Source organism: Caenorhabditis remanei, chromosome V, assembly GCF_010183535.1.
Source record: "Caenorhabditis remanei strain PX506 chromosome V, whole genome shotgun sequence".
Taxonomy (NCBI): Eukaryota; Metazoa; Nematoda; class Chromadorea; order Rhabditida; family Rhabditidae; genus Caenorhabditis; species Caenorhabditis remanei.
In genome coordinates, this window is record NC_071332.1 from 17,659,635 (window position 1) to 17,682,830 (window position 23,196).

The following is a 23,196-nucleotide window of genomic DNA, read 5'->3' on the forward strand; positions in this document are numbered from 1 at the left end:
TTCCCCAAAAAAAAGTTAAAGAAAAAAAAACAATTACTCATATTAGTTGGCTAAAACAACATGATGCTTCTCTTGTGATTTTTTGTGTGTTCAAATATTTTTTCGCACTTTAATAAAAGAATGATAAAGTTTTGAAGGTTGGATACTAACTACAGACTCGAGATTAACAGTTTTCAAGAAACAACCCCTATAGTAGCCATCTGTATCTGCCCACTTGTTTGAGCCGCTCCAATGTCCTTTCCTCTGAAGACAACCATCGATTTTCGCAGTAATACATTCAACATCTCTGAAATCTCCATATCAAATTAATTGCTAATTACTCGGGAATCTTACTTCTTGCAACCACTCTATACTCCGTAACTATTATCATAACAATTATAGAATCCATTGCAGGATAGAAATTAAAGGCGCATATCGTAGCGCCAGCGGGAAAACTGAGTTCAAGTTGAAAATACGGTAGATAGACTACGAGAATCAAAGGGAAGAATAGGAATATAGTGGGCGTGGTTATCTGAAAACACGCTTTCCAGAACATTAAATTACCTAAAATGACCTACCTGAAAGACCAGAGTTCTAAACAATTGCCGATGATGGCGTTTCAATGCAGCCGACAAACAGGAAATTTGCTTTTCCATCTTCGAATTCATATTCCACCCGCAATACATCATTGCTCCATATTGAAATCCCATAGCTCCAGACAACAAAAAGGAATTGAAAACACTAATCCCCCTGATTGAACCATCGTTTGGATCGTAAACTAAGAAAGTCATTATTGGGATTTCTTTGCTTGTGACACCATAGCGGATGAGCATTTCTTCATGGAAATATTTCTCAGTAGTGTCATCGATTTTGAGGAGGAAATAGTCCGCGAGAAACCATACGGCTCCGAAAAAGAAACAGTATGCAACCCAGATGAAGGATTTCCAGCCTTTGAATAAGGTTAGATAGGAGAGGCTGAAAATAAGTTTTTCAGTTGCATGATACATAGTCTGGTTGGGAAGTGTCTCTGATACAAATAAGCATGGTTTTGAAACGTTCCAGTACTGACAAAAAATTAACTGCCTCTTTGATAAAAGCCCCTGAGAATCGCGAAATATCATTAGAGCGTACCTAAACAATGCCCAATATCGATATATAAACTGTATTGCTAATAAGGATAATGTTACTGAATAAACAGCTGCATAAAAAGCTGAAAATATTGATTTTTAATGTTGTATTTTATTGTCAACTTACGCAAAATCATCTCTAAAACTTCGTTGCTGAATCCATATGGATGTGACAATGAGAAATAAACAAGTCCATTATTATAAAGATGAAGATTCGGGTAAAAACCGCTTCCAAACATACCAAAGTGACACCAACACACATGAAAATTACCATAAGATATTTATAGGTTCCGAAGATTTTTCGAACTCCGAAAAGTGTCAGGGATATCAAAATGATTCCAAAAAACGAGCTGGCAAGAAATGCAAATTTCCCAAAATTTTGAGTAAGAGAAACCAGGTAAAGGTAGTTGGTGGGCATATTGTGTGAATGGTTATGAGGTGCTAGGTCTTTTATCATGAAATTAGTATCTTTTTTAATTTCCGGCCCACTCGGAAAAATAATCAGTAGACATGGTACAACAAGTACTAATTGTACTAACATAATAGTACTAACAAGTACCAACAAGTATAATAAGAATAACAATATGAGCCACCTCTTTACAACTTTTTTTCCTAAGAATTATCATTTTTGAGAGTTTCCTGATTTTTTGATACCCAATTTTCTCATCAAAATGAGATTCGTGCGTAAACAAAGCGTGTAACAGCTCTTAGTCACTAAAAATTAACGGTCTTGCTTGCCTGATAAGAAGGGTACTGTGATAACAGTTTGTTAAAGTGACAAATTCTCACAGTAACCTGAAAAATAGGCTCCGCCTTCAAAGTAGTGTAGTCCAAAGTCTCAAAAAAGTTAAAATGACACGGATTCTTACACAACGACTGAATTAAAAACGCCTGGTGCCAAAATCTCAATTTCCGATCGTTTGGTTTCAAACGTCCCGGAGCCGATTTGTCAGTGTAAAACAAACTTACACTGACCAAAATTTGAAAAGTTTCTATGAGATGGTGCCAGGTGGCTGAGTTTTCGAACATCCTGGAGGCAAATTCGCTGGCACATCGTCATTTAATAGCGTGGAACTTCAAGAAGTTTGCTCCGTCCATTCAGACCATCCTAATAAAATTTCCCCATAATTTCCAAACTTCCTCATTGAGTCAACACCAGGGTATGCACAACCAAACCAATAAAAGTTGCACACATTTCCTGCTTACGGTTTGCACACCCATGACGGCATTTTAAGCGTTATCTTTCTGTTGGAAAGGAAATTTCAAAAAGTGAATATAAAAGAGACAGGAAAATAGGTTATCATGATAGTGAGCAGCTCATTATGCTCCGCCAACTCTTAATTTCATCGTATCTTCTATTCCTGTCAGTTGCTTCCCAAGGCTACAACTGTTCAGGGAAAACAGTGGTGAATCCTCCAAAGGACCTCAGTGAGCCGTACTATTTCCCGAATGATTGGAATGAATCGATGCCTTCAGCCAAATATAATCAATCTCAAGACTGTAACTGGCGCTTAATCGTACCTAACGGGATGTATGCGACAGCCATATTTTATAGACACACGAACAGAACTGGAAGCTTTACTTTTGTTTACCCGAATGATAACATGGCTTTGTAAGATCGTGGTGTTTTGAAAAACTTTGAAAAACTGAATTCAGAATCCATGACGACGAGTTCATCCCATTTATCTCGACTTCTCCATACTTTGAATTGTACATGTCTGTCAAAAAAGATCCTGGAGCATTCTCATTCAAAGTCACTTGGTCGAATTGTGAGTTGTTCCTATTTCAAATAGCTAATCACATCTTGCAGACCCCAACACCTGCCAAAGAAATATCACATTGGATAACTCGACCCCTGCCCCTTCAATTCCTGACACCTGTTTCACCACCTACACTGCTCCAAATAATGTGGCACTCATTGGTTTCAACACTAAAGAAGATTCAGATGTCCAACTTCGTCATTCCGCAGTTTTTGAAGGCGACTCTTATAATGGATCATATTTAGGAAACTTGTTGGACATGCGGAATCGGCAAATAGTTTCCAACAGTAGCCAATTGACAGTCTACACGTTTGGATTGAGTGAGATCTATGATTATGTGCTGTATATGGGAGTCGATGCAAAAGGTTAGCTTGTCCAGAAACTTCTGTAGCAAATTTTGATTCCAAATCTGCGTTAGGCGTTTTCAGAGTCCCAATGTGAAAAGCGTTGTAGTCGTTTTTGTGAACCCATAGTACTAAATGTGGCTAATTAGTACTGGATCTCACAAAACCGTGAATAACTTTTTTCACAGAGGAACTCTGATTAGGTCCGTAGGACAAGGACATAATCTTTACTTTTAGCCGTCGGAAACGCTCGGATCCGAGGAACTTATTGCCGAACAGATAACTTTAATTGTGAGATAGATGTCATATCACATTCTGCGGTTACCATATCGAAAGGCGCTGATTATTTACAAGCACCTAGATGGTATTCAGATGTGAGACGATATGCTGAGATAGAGTGAAACTGAACTATTACAGAATGGCACCCTAAGGATTTACGAAGAAAAATTGATAACCTTCTGACGACGGTGAAGTGAGTTCGCTAAACACATAAAGGTTTTTTACAGAGAGATTTCAGCGAATCCGATTACAATTACAAGTTCCCTATGGTTGTCAAAAATAATGTGAAGTTCTATATTATCGATCGAGATGCCCGTGCTATAATCCCTCTGAACAGTGGAGACCGTTGTAAAACATTAAAACTTACCAATCGTAAATTTGAATCGTAATGCTTTCAGTGAGCTATTACACTGTTGCTCCTGGTCGCATTGTGAATATTCATTCATTCTATTATCGACAATTAAGCAGTCAACAATACACAAATGAAACTTACACCACCAACAGTAAAGATGTAAAAGTGTATTTCAACTTGAATGTGAAAAGTTTTGATGTGATCGGGCCCACGTATTTGGATATCAGCGTTTTTCGAGATGACCAAGAGGTCTTCCAACAGAGGTTTGATTTTTGCAAGAGTTAAAAATATAATTTGGGAGATTCTAGATACAAAGAAACCAACCGTCCACCTACTACCACTCTCCGCGTTCTTGGAGATAAGATTACTGTAACTTATGACACCTTAGGGTACAATACCACAGGTTTTGAAATCAACATGTTCTGCACGGAAAATGGTTAGTTTTATTTTGGTTCTTTTTTTAATAACGGAAAAGGATACACTTTGAATTTTTCAGACCAAACAACGACCACTAGAAGCACTACTTCTACTTCAACTACAGCAATTGTCACTACTACAACCATCCCGACTACAACTCAGTCCACTACGCCGACGACTACGCCGACGACTACAACGACTAGAAGAAGAATTATAACCACGACTAGAAGAACAATTCCAACTACAACTAGCACAACAATGAAAACTACAACTAGACGTATTGTAGCAACTACAAAGTTCTCTGTTATTCACAAGTGTTCTCATATAACGTGTTCTCTGTAAGACTCGAGCAACGCATGCCCTAGGCTTAGATTTTTATATGATCGTGTACTATGAGTGTTGTGCAACACATATGCACAATATTGGGTCGCAGCTCCGGGTTACTGTAGTACGGTAGGTGCTCATAGGTCAAAAAATGAACTTTTTGAAAATTGATCGGGAGAAGCTGAAATTTTTACCATATATTGAATACAAATATAGTATTCATTTTACAAAGTTTCAAAATTTTTGAAATATTTTTAACCGAGTTATGGCCAAAAAACCCACTTTTTTGACCATTTTTTTGAGAAAATCTAAAATTTGGATACTTAATCAAAATTTCCGTATTCCAAAATTATTATTTTAACATTTGTTATTATTTTTCCTATCGATCAAAAAAAAAATCATCAAAAACAACCTCTTGTGAGGGGTTGAAACTTAATCTAGAAAAAAACAAAAAAAATTTTTTTTTGGGAATTTTGAAATTTTATTTCAGAAATTAATACTTCGTGTAATTTCTAACATTTTTTGTATTAACACTTAGTATTCTACTCTTTGTCATCACATAGAAAACTTGAATTTAATGCAAAACTGTGATCCCGCGGTATGCGATTTCCAGGTGTCGCGTAGGAGCGGCCAATTTAAATTTTTTTTCGGATCGGGTGGGGTTATTTTTTTTTCGGAATGGTAGGATTATTTCAATGTGTTTATTTAGACACAGACTCAAGCGAACATTTAACAAATCATTTTATTTTTTTATTACGTAACTTTCTTGTTCAATGAGAGGTCAGAATATATTCAATTATATGGGACATTTTACTTTTACAAAAGTTAAAAATCGAAAATTTCATCTTTTTCTTTTTCAATTTCTTCAATAAGATGATAGAAGTCCTGATTTTCTTCACTGATTTCATCATAAATTTCTTCTGAGTCGTCGAATTCTTTCTGATTGAGCTCTTCCAAAACTAGATCCACTAATTCTTCTGTCGTTTCTCTCCGAGGGCGTGTTTTTGATTCCTCTCCAGTAGAAGTTGTTTTCGGCTTGCGAGTAGCAGACGCTCTGTTCTGAGGAGTACGAATAGAAGGTGGAACTGTAGGAGGAACTTGAGTTCCAGTGCTTTGGTTGCCCTCCGATGTTTTCTTTTCTTTTTTCTTCTTTTCATCTAGTTCTCTTGACTTCCGTCCAAATGTTTGATAAAGATTCGAAATTTGCTTGTAATTGAGCCAAGTGTCCGGTGCAAATTGCAATGTCCCATCTTTTTTTTGTTCGCGGAGTTCTTTTGCAATAAGCTTGGGATAAATCTTCAGTTTCTTCTTGGAAGAGTCTTCAAACTTTTTCATAACAAACTGAACCACATCCTTGTTATATTTCTTGTAAACTTTCTTGCTAGGAATGGCCCATCCTTTCTGATTAGAAAATGGTAGAACTCCAGCGGGAAGTGTTGTCAGCGCATCTTTCAAAGTATTCGGAGTTGAGTGTTCTCTCAGACCTTCAATATTTTCAGCAAATCGTTCCATAGCAAAGTCTAATAATGTCTCTTTCTCTGGAACTAACTGGTGTTTACCTAGTGCCAGATGGCGCTCTAGATTTCCATATTTTGTAAACACGGCAGTACACCCTTCCTCTGGGCACTCAAAAACTGCTGACTCCATTGGTTTGGGAGTATGTTCTCCTTGATCAACATCAAAGTCATTGAAAGGAATAATCTCATCAGCAGCGGTTTGGACTTCAATATCTTCTTCAGAACATTTTTTCGAACATTTTGATGATTTCCAAAAGGTTTCATGGTCCGATATCCCGTATCCTCCAGATGTTTCAATTGTCATTGTTCCTTTCACGGCAACAAATTTCCTGCTGTCATGTTTAGTTCCTTCTCCAATTAGTCCAAATTTTCTTGAAATCATCTCGGAGTTACTATTGTTGAATCGAAAATCATACATGTTCTGAATTCCTTTGATCTCAATGTTCTCATTTTTCACTGTTGAAAAGTCGATTGAGCACAAATACGACGACATTGCTTTAGGAAATCGGCCCTCGGTTAGAGCCAAAAACAATTGATCTGGAGTCTCTGCATTCTTCCCCGAACCCAGCCACGTTCTCAGTTTTGTTTTGTATTCAGCCGCGGCTCTATCCGCAGCGCCTGCAAAACATAACACTGTCGCATTGTCATTCTCATTAAGTTATTCTACCTTTCCCCCCTTGAGCCTCGCTGAATGTGAAGCTGAGTATCTCAACTCCCACTTTCTTTGAAATCGCAGGAAGAGAAGTGAGTGTTCGTGTCGAATGATAACAACCTTCAGAAAAATGTTTATCAGACATTGTTTTCGGCAACTCACCGGCGTTATCACTCCTTAAATGAACACGAAGTATACCGACATGCTTGAGCTCTTGCAACACATGTTTGAGGATGAGTAGCACCGTTGTTGAATCCTGTAGAAAAATCACGGGAGTGACTACACATTCGAATAGTCTTACTTGAATTTCATGCTTTGTTATGTGAACAAAGTTGTGCTGCCGCAAATTCCCGTCCTTGTCAATGTTAAGAGCATTAGTTACATGAACACTTATTCCACTTTTTCCAAAGTAATCAGATTGAGGTTCAACAGCTTGTTTTGGTATAACTTTTTGGGACCAATCTAGTGTTAAAAATGCATCGGTGCTCTGCAGGCTATCAATGATTTGCTGACGTATGTGGTTGGCGTGCTTATTTCTGACCTAAATACAAGAACAATATTTAAACTTTCTTTCTTCCACATACCTGATGTTTTTTCAGCTCAATAACATTTTTCTCAGCTGTCTTAACATCATCCAGAAAAACTGTCAGTTCAGTTTCAGATTTTACGTTTTTTTCATCTGATGACCACAAAGTTTTCAATTTTGCTGAGTTGAGTAAGGTTGACACAGTATTAATCAAGTCATCAAATACATCTCGTATTGCTTGACATCGTTCACACATATCTTTGTCATGGTCATGCGAATTTTTTCCATCGAGACAGATTGAAGCGTGGTTTTTCACAATAGGATCGGAGAGAGCAAACTTTATGCAGTGATCTGATATCTGGAATTAATCTTCTTAGCTTAAAATGTAGTTTTTTTACCTTTGACTCGAATTTCAAATGGAGTTTGAAGTCCGTTTGCAAGTATACTTTCGAATCGTGAAGACGTTTATGGAAATCTTTTACGGTTGGTCCGTCTATGTATCCAGCCACTTTCATTTTTTCCAAAATCTCTGACAGGTTTTCGAAAGACTGAAAATGAAATTTAATGATTCTACTTTTAAATTGTTCTTACGTCTAGAGCATCACTTATAAAATAGTCCACGCACTCCAATGCTTCCCTTGTTGTTGCCTTACATTTTTCCAATATCTTGAACAAAGTGCTCCGACTCATCAACTGATCTTTCTCGCCCTTTTCCGTCTTCATTTTGATATACATTTCGACAATCTATTTAGTAAACGTTTTGAGTATTTGAATGTTCTCTCACCTCTATAGCCCTGACATTGCGAAGCGAATTAGAAATATCCAGTTTAGTGCCATCAGACTTGGTGAGGGTTCTTCGCCCATATGGTAAGTCAGATCGAACCAGTGGGCTGTAAAACACTAGTCAGGATCAGATAGATTTTTAAAATTTACCTGGTGATAAAATCAATAAAAGAAACAACGTCTTCTTTCACAAACTTTTGTCGCAATGGAGACGTATACGGAGTTCTGTTGAGAAGAAAACTGTACCTACGCGATTTTGTGTATTCATAGCGTGTTAACTCTGGAAAATACTTCAAGACGGTCGAATAGGGCAGCGTTGAAGTGACCAAGGAAAGAATGCTTCTTTTTTCCTTTCGTGTTGTCAACTTGGAATGCTCCAGAACAATACTCGCCATCAATTCCTCGAATAGTTTGGATCTGACTGTCGTCCACTGGTTGCCTTCCAGGTCAAGAAAAAATGTTTTCAATTCTTTAGAGTTCCCAGGAGCCAATAGTTCTAATGCTTCCGATACAAGTTTATTCATTGCAGATGCCTTTCTCATCTTTGATCTTCGAGTCAGTTGAGAAAACGGTTTTCGGCTAACGACTCTTTCAATGCCCAACGATTTTGCCCATTCGAAAAACTTTGTATCACATACACCGTCGTTGTGTTCTGGATTTTCAGCTGGGGAATGAGAACTTGTGTCATCAGTCTCATCAACGTCCATGACTTGATCACTGGTACATGATTCGGAATCGGTGCTGTATTTTGAAACAGCAGATCGCAAACGTTTAGAAACCGGCGCATCCATTGAAACAGAACTTTCGAACAAATTTATGCATTGCGCTACTGACACAAAGTCTTTATGAAATTTGCAGAGAGCTGAAAACAAATTCATGAACAATAATTGATAAATATTATAACTCACGTGTTCCAATATGTACATGAGAATGATGGTCGTGCAAAAGTCTTTGAGCTTCATCACGAGTCAGAACATCGGAGCTAACTTTAGGAATAGTTTGAGTCGAATGAGGACTAACATCGGAAGGCATCCCACACTTCAATTGAACTTTTTCCGAAACGTACTCTTTTCGAATATGTTTGGTGCTGGATGACCACTCAGTAACTAGCTCTTTCAAGTGTTGATCGCAGACCATTCGATTACCAACTTCTTTATTGACGTCGGGGTTGTTGTAATCATGATACTCCGCAGCTCCCCGAGCAGCCAATAGATCCATCTCATTTTGGGCGCCGAACATTTTTCCTTTGTAAGTGTCCAGAAGAGAAGACCATCTGAATAAAATATGCGGATATAAGAAATGTAGTAAAAAAAACTTACTTTACTAAATTTCCTCCACAGTTTGTGGAAACTTTTGTATACGAGTTCCTATCTTTCTTTTCCAATTCAGACTTTCTTACTTTCGAAAAATAACAGCTAGTCGATTTAGATTCATTTGGGACATTAATCGATGAGGAAGGTTGGGAAACACCGGGTGTTGTAGAAACTGGTTGATTCAATTTCTCTTCAGGGTTTTCTGTTTTCATTTTTTTCGATGGAACACCCTCATCCGGAGGTAAACTAGAAACCAATCCAAGAGAAAAGAGCAACAAGAAAAAATTCATGACGCAGTCCAGAATAAAATGTGTACACTTTTTCCGCGGTTGTATACTGCAAGGCGTTGAGGCTTCCTTGTATCGCGTGACCAGAGGAAAACGAGAAAAACAAAATAAAAGCTCCTCTCTTCTTCCGTTCTTCCCTTTTCCCCATGGGACTCCGAGTGTAGCGAGAATGGGCAGAAACCACCGCTTGAAATTGAAAGGAAGGAAAACCAATAAAAGATTGAGCAAAAAATCGAAAAGAATAAGAATTCGCAATAAATATAAAAGAAAATGTTCTTAACCACAACGCCATTAAAAAAATGAAATGATTTTTAGAAACTGAATGATTTGTTAAATGTTCGCTTGAGTCTGTGTCTAAATAAACACATTGAAATAATCCTACCATTCCGAAAAAAAAATAACCCCACCCGATCCGAAAAAAAATTTAAATTGGCCGCTCCTACGCGACACCTGGAAATCGCATACCGCGGGATCACAGTTTTGCATTAAATTCAAGTTTTCTATGTGATGACAAAGAGTAGAATACTAAGTGTTAATACAAAAAATGTTAGAAATTACACGAAGTATTAATTTCTAAAATAAAATTTCAAAATTCCCAAAAAAAAATTTTTTTTGTTTTTTTCTAGATTAAGTTTCAACCCCTCACAAGAGGTTGTTTTTGATGATTTTTTTTTTGATCGATAGGAAAAATAATAACAAATGTTAACATAATAATTTTGGAATACGGAAATTTTGATTAAGTATCCAAATTTTGGATTTTCTCAAAAAAATGGTCAAAAAAGTGGGTTTTTTGGCCATAACTCGGTTAAAAATATTTCAAAAATTTTGAAACTTTGTAAAATGAATACTATATTTGTATTCAATATATGGTAAAAATTTCAGCTTCTCCCGATCAATTTTCAAAAAGTTCATTTTTTGACCTATGAGCACCTACCGTACTACAGTAACCCGGAGCTGCGACCCAATATTGTGCATATGTGTTGCACATGTCCTCATATACGTTCTTTGAAAGTTTCAGAACTGTAGCTAACTTACACGCCCTAGGCCCCTTCCTACAGTGGCCATACTCGAGTCTTACAGAGAACACGTTATATATTTCTGATAGTGTTGATAGCGATGTTATGGTAGAGTGACTAAGTTTTTCTTGCATACTTTGTTTTTGTGACTTCTAATGAAACTTGTATATTTTATTCGATGAATAGCGCAGACAAAATCACATACAGTCCCGCTCAAAAGTTTATTTTTGTTTTTTTAACAACTTATTTGAAATAGGTCCGATCGAGCTGAAACTTTGGGAAAGCATTTATTGTAGAGTTTTCGATATATTAACAAATGATCCGTGTTGAAAATCATGTTCCAAAAAGTTTTGCTCAATTTTTGAAAATCTCGAAAATGCGAAAAAATGACATATTTTTTTCAATGAGCAGTGTATCAAAAACAGGTAGTAGAAACAGTGTTTATGATAATTTTCTGTTAGATTCAGTTAATTTCCTTAATTGTTGAGTACTGGTCCGCAATCCTAGATATGCTTTCCATGTATCCCATACCGGCAAAGTTTTCTGGTTGAGACATTAGGAGTTTTGAAGTTCAAATAACTGAAAATTACTACTACGAAACTATTTGAAAAATGATGAAGAACAATTTAATAATTGCCCAATGGATCCCATTTTTTTACTGCAGTTTTTGTCTACAGTGCGAAAACATTAAAAAACGTGAGTGAATACATTTTTGATTGTTGGTGATCTGTTGCAGAGTTGAGCGGAATTCCGCCTTCCGCCTTCCACTTTCCGCCGAAAAATTTTCCTATTTCCGCTTTCCACCCTCCGCCTTCCGCTGTTTCAGGGTGCTCCACCGGCGGTAAAATCGAAGAAAAACCGGTTTTTTTCAACCGGTGAAAATCGTTTCCTCAATCGGTTCATTTCAACCGGTTTTTCAAAAACAAAAACCGATTGGAAACCGAACAAAAATCGGAAGAAATCGATTTTCTTCGATTTTGTTTTGAAAAAAAATCGGACGGTTTCGGTTTTCATCGAGAACAGTGCAAAATATGATAGAAACGTGACGAACTACTGTAGAACTTGAACTTTAAGAAAAAAACCGATGAAAATCGGCAAAAATCGGTAAAAATCGAAGAATAATCGGTGTTTTAATCGGTTTCTAAACCGATGAAAACCGAAACCGAACGATTTTTTTTCAAAACACAATCGAAGAAAATCGATTTTTTCCGATTTTTCACTGGAGAAAAAACGATTTATTTTTCTAAAAACCGACGAATGTTTCAACCGATTTTCTTACCAATAACCGATTTTAATCGGTTTTGAAGTATCGGTGGAGCACCCTGCGCTGTTTAAAGAGAGCTTGAAAAATTTGATCTCCTATTCTAATTTACTGATAGTTTTGAGGTTTTTTGCAGCAAAGCTATCAGTGTTTACCGAAAAAACAAAATTTAACACAAATTTAACCTTTTTAGTGTTTTTACTACAAAATAAGGCCAAAATCGTATTTTTGAAAGCGACATTGTATTCCCCCTTCGGCCTTTTGGCATTTTTTTCATTCCGCTTTCCGCCTTCCGCTTTCCACCCAAAAAATGTTCATTCCGCTTTCCGCCTTCCGCCTTCCTCCATTTCAAAAACCGCATTCCGCTCAACTCTGATCTGTTGATGTTTTTTTCTGACGTAGAAAATTTTTTAAAAAACCAGCTAGTCATTATTTCTAGAGAAAAAATAAATTGTAAATTTTTGTGTTTTTTGAAAAACCAGTCGGTTCACGTCACCTTACGGCGACTAAACCTCCTTCTCAACACCACCCTTCTGGGTGTCACAGTGGATCGTAATTAATCCGGAAACGGACGACACGTTTGGAATTCTCTATTTTTTCTGAAACCGATAAAATCAAAAAATCTTTCACGTCGTCTTTATCACTTAAAGCAAATTAACGAGCAATAAAACTGATGTGCCTGAACTTTTGATCAGTGTCCCCGTGACACACTTCTTATCAACAAATATTTGTTTCAAAGACCACGGAGCACACAGGATGCAAAAATGTTGCATTCTCGGCTCATAATGTGTCTTTTAAATAATTAACTGATTGAAATTAACTAAAAACACAGTTTTTTTTTAATACAATGCAAACCAAACTTTTTTAACAACTGGCGTAATTTTGTCTGCGCTAATCATAGAATAAAAGATACCAGTTTCATTAAAATACTACAAAAAAGTATGCAAGGAAAACGTAGTCACTCTACCATAACATCACTAAGAACAATAGCAGAAAAATTGAAGAACACTTGTTAGTAGCAGAGAACTTTGTAGTTGTAGTTTTCATTGTTGTGCTAGTTGTAGTTGGAATTGCTTTGGGAGTGGTGGTTGTAGTTGGTTTAGTCGTCGGCGTAGTGGACTGAGTTGTAGTCGGGACGGTTGTAGTCGTGACAACTGTTGTAGTTGAAGTAGAAGTAGTGCTTGTAGTGGTCGTTGTTTGGTCTGGAAAACTTGGTACTTGAAAAAAAAAGAACACCAGCAACCAACCATCTTCCGTGCAGAACATGTTGATTTCAAAACCTGTAGTATTGTACCCTAACGTGTCATAAGTTACAGTAATCTTATCTCCAAGAACGCGGAGAGTGGTAGTAGGTGGACGGTTGGTTTCTTTGTATCTAGAATCTCCCAAATTATATTTTTAACTCTTGCAAAAATCAAACCTCTGTTGGAAGACCTCTTGGTCATCTCGAAAAACGCTGATATCCAAATACGTGGGCCCGATCACATCGAAACTCTTCACATCCAAGTTGAAATACACTTTTACATCTGTACTGGTGGTGGTGTAAGTTTCATTTGTGTATTGTTGACTGCTTAATTGTCGATAATAGAATGAATGAATATTCACAATGCGACCAGGAGCAACTTTGTAATAGCTCACTGAAAGCATTACGATTCAATTTTACAATGGGTATGTTGAATATTTTACAAGGCGGTTCGTTGGTGAGAGGAATGTTAACGCTGCCGTTTTGAAAAGTGTAGAACTTCACATTGTTTTTGACAGCCATAGGAAATTTGTAATTGTAATCGGATTGGCTGAAATCTTGCTACAAAAAACAAAAAATGTGTTTAGCCAACTCACTTCACCGTCGTCAAAAGGTTATCTTCGCTCAGTTTTCCTTCGTAAATTTTTAGAGTGCCCTTCTGTAATAATTCAGTTTCACTCTATCTCAACATATCGTCTCACATCTGAATACCATCTGGGTATTATTAAATAATCGGCGTCTTCCGATACGGTAGCTACAGTATATCCAGTTCTAACAGGTATTTCACATCCATCACCAGGTCGGCAGCGAGTTCCAGTGATGGTTTGACCGTCTCCGACAGCTACAAGTAGAGATTATGGCCTTACTATCAGTTCATAAAATGGTGGTTCGAGTGGATTCAAAAACTATCAGAAAGCACATTTTACGCTGGTTCAGAGTATATGTTTTGTTTTCGCAGAGTTTCTCTGTGAAAAAAAGTTATTCACAGTTTTGTGAGACCCAGTACATTTTCAGAATAATTTCTACTATAATGTTTTATTTATCAATTTTTGTTTAGTGCGTATTTATAGGAATGTGAACGAAACTCTGGCGAAAATTCGAGTGTTGGCCAAGCTTACTAGGGAAGGCCTCCGAGTGACCGTGGAGTTATTGAATGTGACTTATATCATTGGAAAGCTGAGAAAAAGCTGATTCCAAATATATAATCAGTTTTTGCCTTCGAGGCCTGGTATTCGAGAAAAACAAGGTCAAAGTTCGGAAAAATGACAAAATATTGCCTTTTTAACACGCAAAACTTGCAAAAATTCCAAAACAATTTTTCGCGTGTCAGAAAGGCAAGAATTCACTGTTTTTCCGAACTTCGACCTCGTTTTTCTCGAATACCAGACCTCGAGGGCAAAAACTGATTATATATTTGGAATCAGCTTTTTCTCAGCTTTCCAATGATATAGGCCACATGCTACAACTCCACGGTCACTCGGAGGCCTTCCCTAGTAAGCTCCTTGTAATTTCTAGTGGTGCTAACCTTTTGCATCGACTCCCATATACAGCACATAATCATAGATCTCACTCAATCCAAACGTGTAGACTGTCAATTGAGTACTGTTGGAAACTATTTGCCCCCCTCGCATATCCCACAAGTTTCCTAAATATGATCCATTATAAGAGTCGCCTTCGAAAACAGCCGATTGTCGAAGTTGGTCATCTGAATCTTCTTTAGTGCTGAAACCAATGAGTGCCACATTATTCGGAGCGGTGTAGGTGGTGAAACAGGTGTCAGGAATTAAAGGGACTGGAGTAGACGCGTCCAATGTGATGTTTCTTTGGCAGGCGTTGGGGTCTGCAAGATATAAGACGGTTGGAATTTCAAAATTTTTTGCTAGCTAGTTGAAAAATGGTTTTCTGTGAGTAATCTGTACTGAAAATACAGCATTTCCCTGAATTTGAACGATTTTGCAATAAACTGGCAATTGCTAGAAAAAGTTGCACGTGAAGCACAGAGTTTTCCCACTTTGATCTGTTCACGTCATTTTCTGTTCTTTTTTTCATAGTTCGTTCAAAAGTACAGAATCGGTATCAATACCGATTCTGTACCAAGAAATTCCTCCAGATTTGGTATTCATACCTATTCTGTACTCTGCATAAAAGATCACGTGAAAAAAGTTTTCTCCAAGTTTATTCGAAAGTACAGAAACGGTATCGATACCGATTTTGTACCAAACAACAGCATTGTAAGTTCTGTATAAAAGGTCACGTGAAAAATTGAAAATCCACAATTTCAAAGTGTCAAATTTTATTTATGATTATTTTCGCTTACGTGGATTCAAATTTGATGTTCATCAAGTGGATAAACTCACCAAAATGACAATTTTTGAGGAAAAGTTACCTAGATTCTGTAATTAGGTTTTGATCAACTTACTTTACCTTCTCTTACTTAAAAAGAAAACACATTTTCAAACCTTTTTATGCAAATTTCATTAAAACGGACGTTTTTAATGTTGTTGAATAAGAAAAGGTGAAGTTGATCAAAACCTAATTACAGAATCTAGGTAACTTTTCCTCAAAAATTGTCATTTTGGCCAGTTTATCCACTAGTTGAACATCAAATTTGAATCCACGTAAGCGAAAATAATCATAAATAAAATTTGACACTTTGAAATTGTGGATTTTCAATTTTTCACGTGACCTTTTATACAGAACTTACAATGGTACAGAATTGGTATCGATACCGATTCTGTACTTTCGAATAAACTTGGAGAAAAAACTTTTTTCACGTGATCTTTTATGCAGAGTACAGAATAGGTATGAATACCAAATCTGGAGGAGTTTCTTGGTACAGAACCGGTATCCATACCGATTCTGTACTTTCGAATAAACTTTGAAAAAAGAACAGAAAATGACGTGAACAGACAAAAGTGAAGCAGATTTGTGCTTACATGATATTTTTCACACATATTTCAACGGAATCAAAGCTGAGAAATGAATATGTGCTAGTACAGAGTTTCTCAATTTTTAATAAAATATAATCGCTAGCAAAAAATTTTGAAATTTTGACCGTCTTATATGATAAGCCTTTTGAAATAGGAACAACTCACAATTCGACCAAGTGACTTTGAATGAGAATGCTCCAGGATCATTGTCGACAGACATCAGCAATTCAAAGTATGGAAAAGTCGAGATATATGGGAAGAAGTCGTCGTCATATATCCTGAAATCCAGTTTCGTAAAGGTTTTCAAAATAAGAAGATCTTACCAAGTCCCACGCTCATTCGAGTACGCAAACATAAAGCCTCCAGTTCCTTTCGCGTCTAAATAAAATATGGCTGTCGCATACATCCCGTTGGGTACGATTATGTGCCATTTACATTTTTGAGATTGGTTATATTTGGCCGGAGGCATCGATTCATTCCAGTCATTTGGGAAATAGTAGGGCTCACTGAGGTCCTTTGGAGGATTTACTACTGTTTTCCCTGAACAGTTGTAGCCTTGAGAAGCAACTGACAGGAGTAGAAGACACGATAAAATTAAGAGTTGGCGGAGCATAATGAGCTGCTCACTATCATGATAATGCATTTTCCTGTCTCTTTTATATTCACTTGTTGAAATTTCCTTTCCAACAAGTAAATAACGCCTATTAAGTCGTCATGGGTGTGCAAACCGTGAGAGCATAGGTGATAAACATGAAATGTGTGCAACTTTTATTGGTTTGATTGTGCATACCCTGGTGTTGACTCAATGAGGAAGTTTGGAAATTATGGTTGAATTTTATAAGGATGATATGATTGGACGGGCCAAACTTGCTGAACTTGCCAACTATTATTTAATATCGCCGCCTCCACTTTGTCCTATAGGAAGTTGCATAATTTTCTAACTGTGGACGCCTTATTAGGATGTCAGTTATCCAGTAAAAGAGGACCTTTCATGATCGTTCGTGTATCAGAATATCATTGTATGCCCAGTACCTTTATTCTAGATGAATAAGAAAAAAATTTTTTTTTAGCTGTCCGCCCTCCTTCAAACTTTTTTGAGACTTTGGACTACTACGACTACTTTGAAGGCGGAGCCTATTTTTCCGGTTACTGTGAAAATTTGTCACTTTTTTAAGTTGTTATCACAGTATCCTTCTTATCAGGCCAGCGCAGAAAAACTATTAATTTTAAGTGACTAAGAGCTTTTATACGCTTTGTTTACGCTTGAATCTCGTTTTGATAAGAAAATTGGGGATCAAAAAATCAGGAAACTCTTAAAAATGATAATTTTTTAGGAAAAAAACTTGGGCAGAGGTTGTTTATATTATGATTCTTATTAAGTGTTTAACTAACATGGAATGAAAAAAATATTCCGATTATTTTTGATAAATGAAATTTTAAATCGGAACCAGTTTATTGAAAGTTTTAAATATTAAAGCAATCACAAATGAGTTTTTTCTCCAGGTCCCAAGTCTACAACAGTCCATGTTAGTATTTGACAGAGATGAGTTAGTTTTCCTGAATGATTCGGTCGATATGTTTCTTTTTTACTAAGCGTACTTACTATCAATGATTCCAAGAAATTTGGTATGATTAACTATAAACTTGACCACAAAGTAGACTACTGAAAAAATACCTGATTTTTCTTCGCACTGGTCAGACTCACCAACGCCTCCCAAAAACATAGAAAACCCAATGATGAATGAAATGGGGTCTTGTTGAATTGGAATAACCAACAGGGCAATCATTATGATTATATTCAAAACTGGCCAGAATATACTGTATTTCACTGGATCTGCTGCAACTGGCATCTTTTTCCATTTGATTATTACAAGTACTGCCAGAGGGAAGATTGTAGTTAGTATACTGACTATATTCAAATAATCTACGAGTTGGTCAACGTCTCCCAGGAATGCAAATATGATGGAGGTGAATGTCTGAAAACGTTTTAGGGTCTCCGTCGTAGGCAATGCTGTCAGAAATCGCGGCCGACCGCGGCTTTCTAGAGTTTCAACTGAAAACATGAATTGATATACTTTTGAATTTTTAGTACCAATCCGACAACCAGAGTTCGACCCCCCCCCCCCCCCCTGGTGCCGAATCTTTTTTGGGCCGACAGCGGCTATTTGAGATTTTCAAGAAAAAGGCGCGGTCGACCGCGGCCGGCCGTACGGCGTAGTTCACATTGATTCAATTTCAAACCAACGACTTCGAGAGGGTGTTACGGTAGCACTGATTGTCCCACAAAGTAAATTATGTATAAACCATATAGAAAAGGTAGAGCTTCATTTTTGTAGTTGACAACTTTTTAGTACGGGAACTCCCAAGCAAGTTATGGTCATTTAAATTCGACAGCTATCGAATCGCACTATTTTGCACTGAAATTGGTCGATTTGAGGAAGAAATTATTTTGTCGTTATGTAACTTGCTAGGAATTGCTCATACAAAAAAGTTGTCAATTACAAAAATAGAGCTCTACTTTTGATCTGTACGATCCACTAAAAATGTACTAGATGGGACAATCAGAATTACCATGACACACTCTCAAAATTGGACATTTTCCACTGAAAAATGCAAAAGTTCAAAGCTTTTTGTCCGGTACTGTACATACATGAAAAAAGACAGAAACCCTCGGACTGTCATTGTCAACATGTATCAAACTGAAGCAAGTGGGCATCATTTTCCGTCGTGAACCGGCAACCATGTACCTGAGAATTGGGTCAAAAATTTGAAGACTAGTTTTCGTGATCTGGGTTTTTAGTCCTCACTAACCTGCTCCAACCGAAAATATCTCCGTTTAATGTTCCAATCAGCAGAAATCCAACCACGGCGGGAACAGCAAATGCGGCATCATTCCCAACGGTTCTTTGGATGAATGTCTGAAATATCAGACTTTCATTTTCTATGAAATATGAAACCTACTGTAGCCACTGCATCAGAATCGATAACCTCCTGTGGTGTCAAAATGGCAAAATAGGAAGCATTGACTAGAACATAAATCACTGCAGAAATAACAAGACCACCAAGACAGGCTCGTGGCAAGGTTCTGAAAAAAGAAAAATCTGTCTCTTTTCCAGATAATCCCTCTTCACTCACTTTCTGAAATTCTCAATCTGAATCTCCTCTGATCCATAATTCAGCGTCGTAAATCCTCCGAAAGCCCAATTTCCTTGGTAAATTGCCAGAACAATCGCTCCAGGCTTCCAATCAGACCCTTTCATTATCTGCGAACTACTGTAATGTGACGTCGCCCCGCGGAAGATAATAAAAAAGAAACCGATTCCGATGATGATCAAAGTTGCAAAAATCTTGGAGCACATTGATATAATTTGGACTCTTGAGGCGAATTTGTTCAGTGAAAACATGTTCATCAGCGTGAGAAATACTGTGAAGAAAGAGGAAAATAATTATTAAAAACGAATGGAAACGAAATGACATATTAGCTCGGCACAGTTCTTACAACTGCGCTCCGCCGAAATTAGCTTGAAAGCGAGGTTGTAAGAAGTGCTCCGTGGTAATAGTTTTGGAAGGAGAAGTCTTGTGCAAGCTTTATAACTCACACAGTAATCCGAAACCGAAAAGTTTCGACGAATTGTCAGCGTCAGCATCCGAAAAACAGATAATTGGATCAAGCGCTTGGACGAGATATTCTCCAAATGTCAGGTATAAAACTGCAGCGGATGAAGAGCTCTCAATGAGCAAGGAGAGCCAGAGAAGAGAGAATGCAATAGGTGTCCATCCCATGTAACTAATGTAAGCGAGATCGGCGCCAGATTCGGGGATACTGGTGCCAAGTTCGATGAAGTTCTGGAAAGAGCTTTTTCTGTTTGAAAGGCTGATGGGTTGATTACAAGTTGAAAGACATCCGGACATCCAAATCACCAGAAATACGTTAAAATACCGGAGCTAAAAGTTTACACTCACAATTGCTGTTATCATGTTTAGTAACGCACAAAAGACCCATATGATAAGTGACAAACCGACTGAGCCAGCATGTTCCACAATACCCTGAAAACATGCCTTAGAGGTATAGCCTAGGAATCTTTCTAGGCTATACCTTGGGTGCTATGAAAATTCCACTTCCAATAATCGAGCCAACAATGTACGACGTTGCACCGATCAACCCGATCTTGTTATCCTCCTTTTTGACCATCTGAAATTAACTTTTCAGGGGGACGTGAACACATCTATACTAAAGAGAATTTCAGAAGTATTCTTCGTCTAATTCGATTGGATTCGGTTCAAAAAAAAAACAAAGACGTCATGTCTTTTTCACAGTGTCGTTTGCCAGGGGTTTGACAATAGACCGGTACTTACCTCGATTGGCCGATGCACTAAATTGTTACACCTGGATCTGTAAGGCTCAGTGGTAGCAAAATCACGGATTTATTGGAGTAAGGAGAACGGGGAAAAGACAGGAGGGAAAATTCAGGAATTACGTTCCGGGGAATTAACAACAATTGCTGCCACAGTAAATGTTGCACACTAATACAGTTGCACACTAATACACAAGTAAGGGTTTCTTTTTATACTGCGTCCCGCTTCACGTCATATGTCTCAGTGTCTCGATGCAGCATGATTCTTCGTCCGGTTTGGGTGTGGTCTCGCCTATCCAATTGATGATAGTGTCCGGCGGGCGAGAGATAAGAGAAGGTAATAGTCGTCGGGCGTGAAATATGATTTATTGATTCGTCGTCGGGAGCCAGAGGTTTTCATTCAATATCCAATAGTTGCGTCTTCCTGGCGCAATACTCCGCTTTCCAGTCCATATTGACTTCCTTCGACGTTTTATGAAAAATAATTGTTTCAAGAAAATTAGTCACAGAAACACAGATTTAGACACAGATTTCGGTTTGTTACTTATCATTTTGGTCTTCTGTGCGTTACTAAACATGATAACAGCAATTGTGATTGTAAACTTTTATTCCTGTATTTAAGCATTATGGTGTCTGTCAGATGATCTGGATGTCCGGATGTCTCTCAACTTGTAATCAACCCTCCAACCTTTCTAAGAGAAAATGCTACCCAACTTATTTCCCACAGGTTACTTTTTGAAACATGGTGAATTTGTAATGGAAGAGGGGTTTCCTATGATTATTTCGGGAGTTTCTTAATTCTTCATAGTGCTGACTGGCCGTCGTGAGCATCTCTGGTCGGGTAGGAGCGGCTAAATGAGAGCTCCGCCCCCCTCTCTAGTCAGAACAACGTAGCATTAGTACCGGCTGTATCATGTCTGGTAGACATTGTCTACTGATTATTTTTTCCGAGTGGGCCGGAAATTGAAAACGAATGAATTAATGATAAAAAGAACAAGACCTCGCACCTCATAATCATTCACACCATATGCCCACCAACTACCTTTACCTGGTTTCTCTGGCTCAAAATGTTGGGAAATTCGCATTTCTTGCCAGCTCGTTTTTCGGAATCATTCTGATATTCTTGACACTTTTTGGAGTTCGAAAAATCTTTGGAACCTATAAATATCTTATGGTAATTTTCACGAGTCTTGGTGTCACGTTGGCATGTTTGGAAGCAGTTTTCCATCCAAATCTTCATTTTTATAATAATGGATTTGTTTTTTTCTCATTGTCCTATCCACATGGATTCAGCAAACAGATATTAGAGATGATCTTACGTAAGTTGACAATGAAATACAATACTAAAAATCGATATTTTCAGCGTTTTATGCATTTGTTTATTCAGTAACAATATCCTTATTAGCAATACAGTTTATATATCGGTATTGGGCATTGTTCAGGTGCGCTCTAATAATAATCTTGAAGAATTTAAAATGAAAAAGCGTTTTTCGTAGAATGTTTTCCCAACCAGACTATGTATAATGCAACTGACAAACTTATTTTCAGCCTCTCCTATCTAACCTTATTCCAAGGCTGGAAATCCATCATCTGGGTTGCATACTGTTTCTTTTTTGGAGCCTTGTGGTGGCTCGGTGACGTTTTCCTCCTCAAAACCGATGGCACAACTGAAAAATATTTCCATGAAGAAATGCTCAACCGCTATAGTGTCACAAGCAAAGAAATCCCAATAATGACTTTCTTAGTTTACGATCCAAATGATGGCTCAATCAGGTGGAGTAGTGTCATCTATTCCATTGTGATATCTGGAATTATGGGGTTCCAATATGGAGCAATGATGTACTGTGGTTGGAATATGCACGCGAAGATGGAGAAGAAAATTGCAAGTTTGTCGGCTGCATTGAAACGCCATCATCGTCAATTGTTTAAAACTCTGGTCTTTCAGGTAGGTCATTTTATATTATGTTATGTTGCATTTTTGTTATGTTGCTATTATGTTGCATTTTTTGGACAGCATGGTTTCAGATAACCACGCCCACAATTATTCTGTTCTCCCCTCTGATTCTCGTAGTTTATCTTCCATACTTCCAACTTGAACTCAGTTTTCCCGCCGGCGCTACGGTATGCGCCTTTAATTTCTATCCTGCAATGGATTCTATCATTGTTATGATAATAGTTACGGAGTATAGAGTGGTGGCCAGAAGTAAGATTACAGAATAATTAACAATGATTTTCAAATGGAGATTTCAGAGATGTGGAATGTATTACTGCGAAAATCGATGGGTGTGTTCAGAGGAAAGGACAGTGGAGCGTCTCAAACAACTGGGGAGATACAGCTGGCTACTATAAGGGCTGTTTCTTGAAAATCGTCAATCTCGAGTCTCGTTCTGGTGTAATTAGTATACAACGTTCCTTCTCTTTCTTTCCCACCCCCATGTATTAAGCACGTCTTTCGTGTAACTCTTACAACTAATTCATTTTCATGTTCCAGTGGTTAAACACATCGGTTTAATAAATAAATAAGTAAAAAATTTTCAGGTTCAGGGAAATTCTCCCTAAATATTGTGGCTGTGAATCCAGTCTAGATGTATTATACATCAAGAATTTTTTTTAATTATTTCAAAAAATGTTGTGATCAATATATTGCGCTCTACCGAAATAGAGAAAACTTGCGCTTCATTTGTGAGTACGTGACTTATTCTGCTCTCCTTATCACTAAAAGCATAATCGA

The 23,196-nt window shown here is 37.5% G+C and overlaps 5 protein-coding genes across 5 annotated transcripts; 1 reads left to right on the forward strand and 4 right to left on the reverse strand.

Moving 5' to 3' along the window:
- Positions 1–173: 173 nt before the first annotated feature.
- On the reverse strand, positions 174–1,345 carry GCK72_020868 (uncharacterized protein; the record flags this gene model as incomplete). Its single annotated transcript, XM_053733852.1, has 5 exons — positions 174–286; positions 334–511; positions 558–954; positions 1,111–1,189; positions 1,234–1,345. The coding sequence occupies 5 exons, from the start codon at positions 1,343–1,345 to the stop codon at positions 174–176; spliced, it is 879 nt and encodes a 292-aa protein (XP_053582765.1).
- Positions 1,346–2,428: 1,083 nt separating this feature from the next.
- GCK72_020869 (uncharacterized protein) lies at positions 2,429–4,600 on the forward strand (the record flags this gene model as incomplete). Its single annotated transcript, XM_053733853.1, has 8 exons — positions 2,429–2,718; positions 2,763–2,875; positions 3,052–3,231; positions 3,628–3,682; positions 3,728–3,837; positions 3,888–4,104; positions 4,150–4,277; positions 4,338–4,600. The coding sequence occupies 8 exons, from the start codon at positions 2,429–2,431 to the stop codon at positions 4,598–4,600; spliced, it is 1,356 nt and encodes a 451-aa protein (XP_053582766.1).
- Positions 4,601–12,900: 8,300 nt separating this feature from the next.
- On the reverse strand, positions 12,901–16,723 carry GCK72_020870 (uncharacterized protein; the record flags this gene model as incomplete). Its single annotated transcript, XM_053733854.1, has 9 exons — positions 12,901–13,139; positions 13,185–13,312; positions 13,358–13,574; positions 13,624–13,730; positions 13,777–13,838; positions 13,882–14,021; positions 14,706–15,020; positions 16,276–16,388; positions 16,434–16,723. The coding sequence occupies 9 exons, from the start codon at positions 16,721–16,723 to the stop codon at positions 12,901–12,903; spliced, it is 1,611 nt and encodes a 536-aa protein (XP_053582767.1).
- An 867-nt stretch (positions 16,724–17,590) lies between these two features.
- Positions 17,591–19,370, reverse strand: GCK72_020871 (uncharacterized protein; the record flags this gene model as incomplete). The annotated part of the gene is made up of 7 exons (XM_053733855.1): positions 17,591–17,667; positions 17,714–17,773; positions 17,816–18,086; positions 18,761–18,857; positions 18,922–19,028; positions 19,072–19,195; positions 19,246–19,370. The coding sequence occupies 7 exons, from the start codon at positions 19,368–19,370 to the stop codon at positions 17,591–17,593; spliced, it is 861 nt and encodes a 286-aa protein (XP_053582768.1).
- Positions 19,371–19,698: 328 nt separating this feature from the next.
- GCK72_020872 (uncharacterized protein) lies at positions 19,699–20,302 on the reverse strand (the record flags this gene model as incomplete). Its single annotated transcript, XM_053733856.1, has 3 exons — positions 19,699–19,956; positions 20,074–20,157; positions 20,207–20,302. 3 exons carry the CDS (start codon positions 20,300–20,302, stop codon positions 19,699–19,701), a joined length of 438 nt encoding a protein of 145 aa, XP_053582769.1.
- Between the last annotated feature and the right edge of the window lie 2,894 nt (positions 20,303–23,196).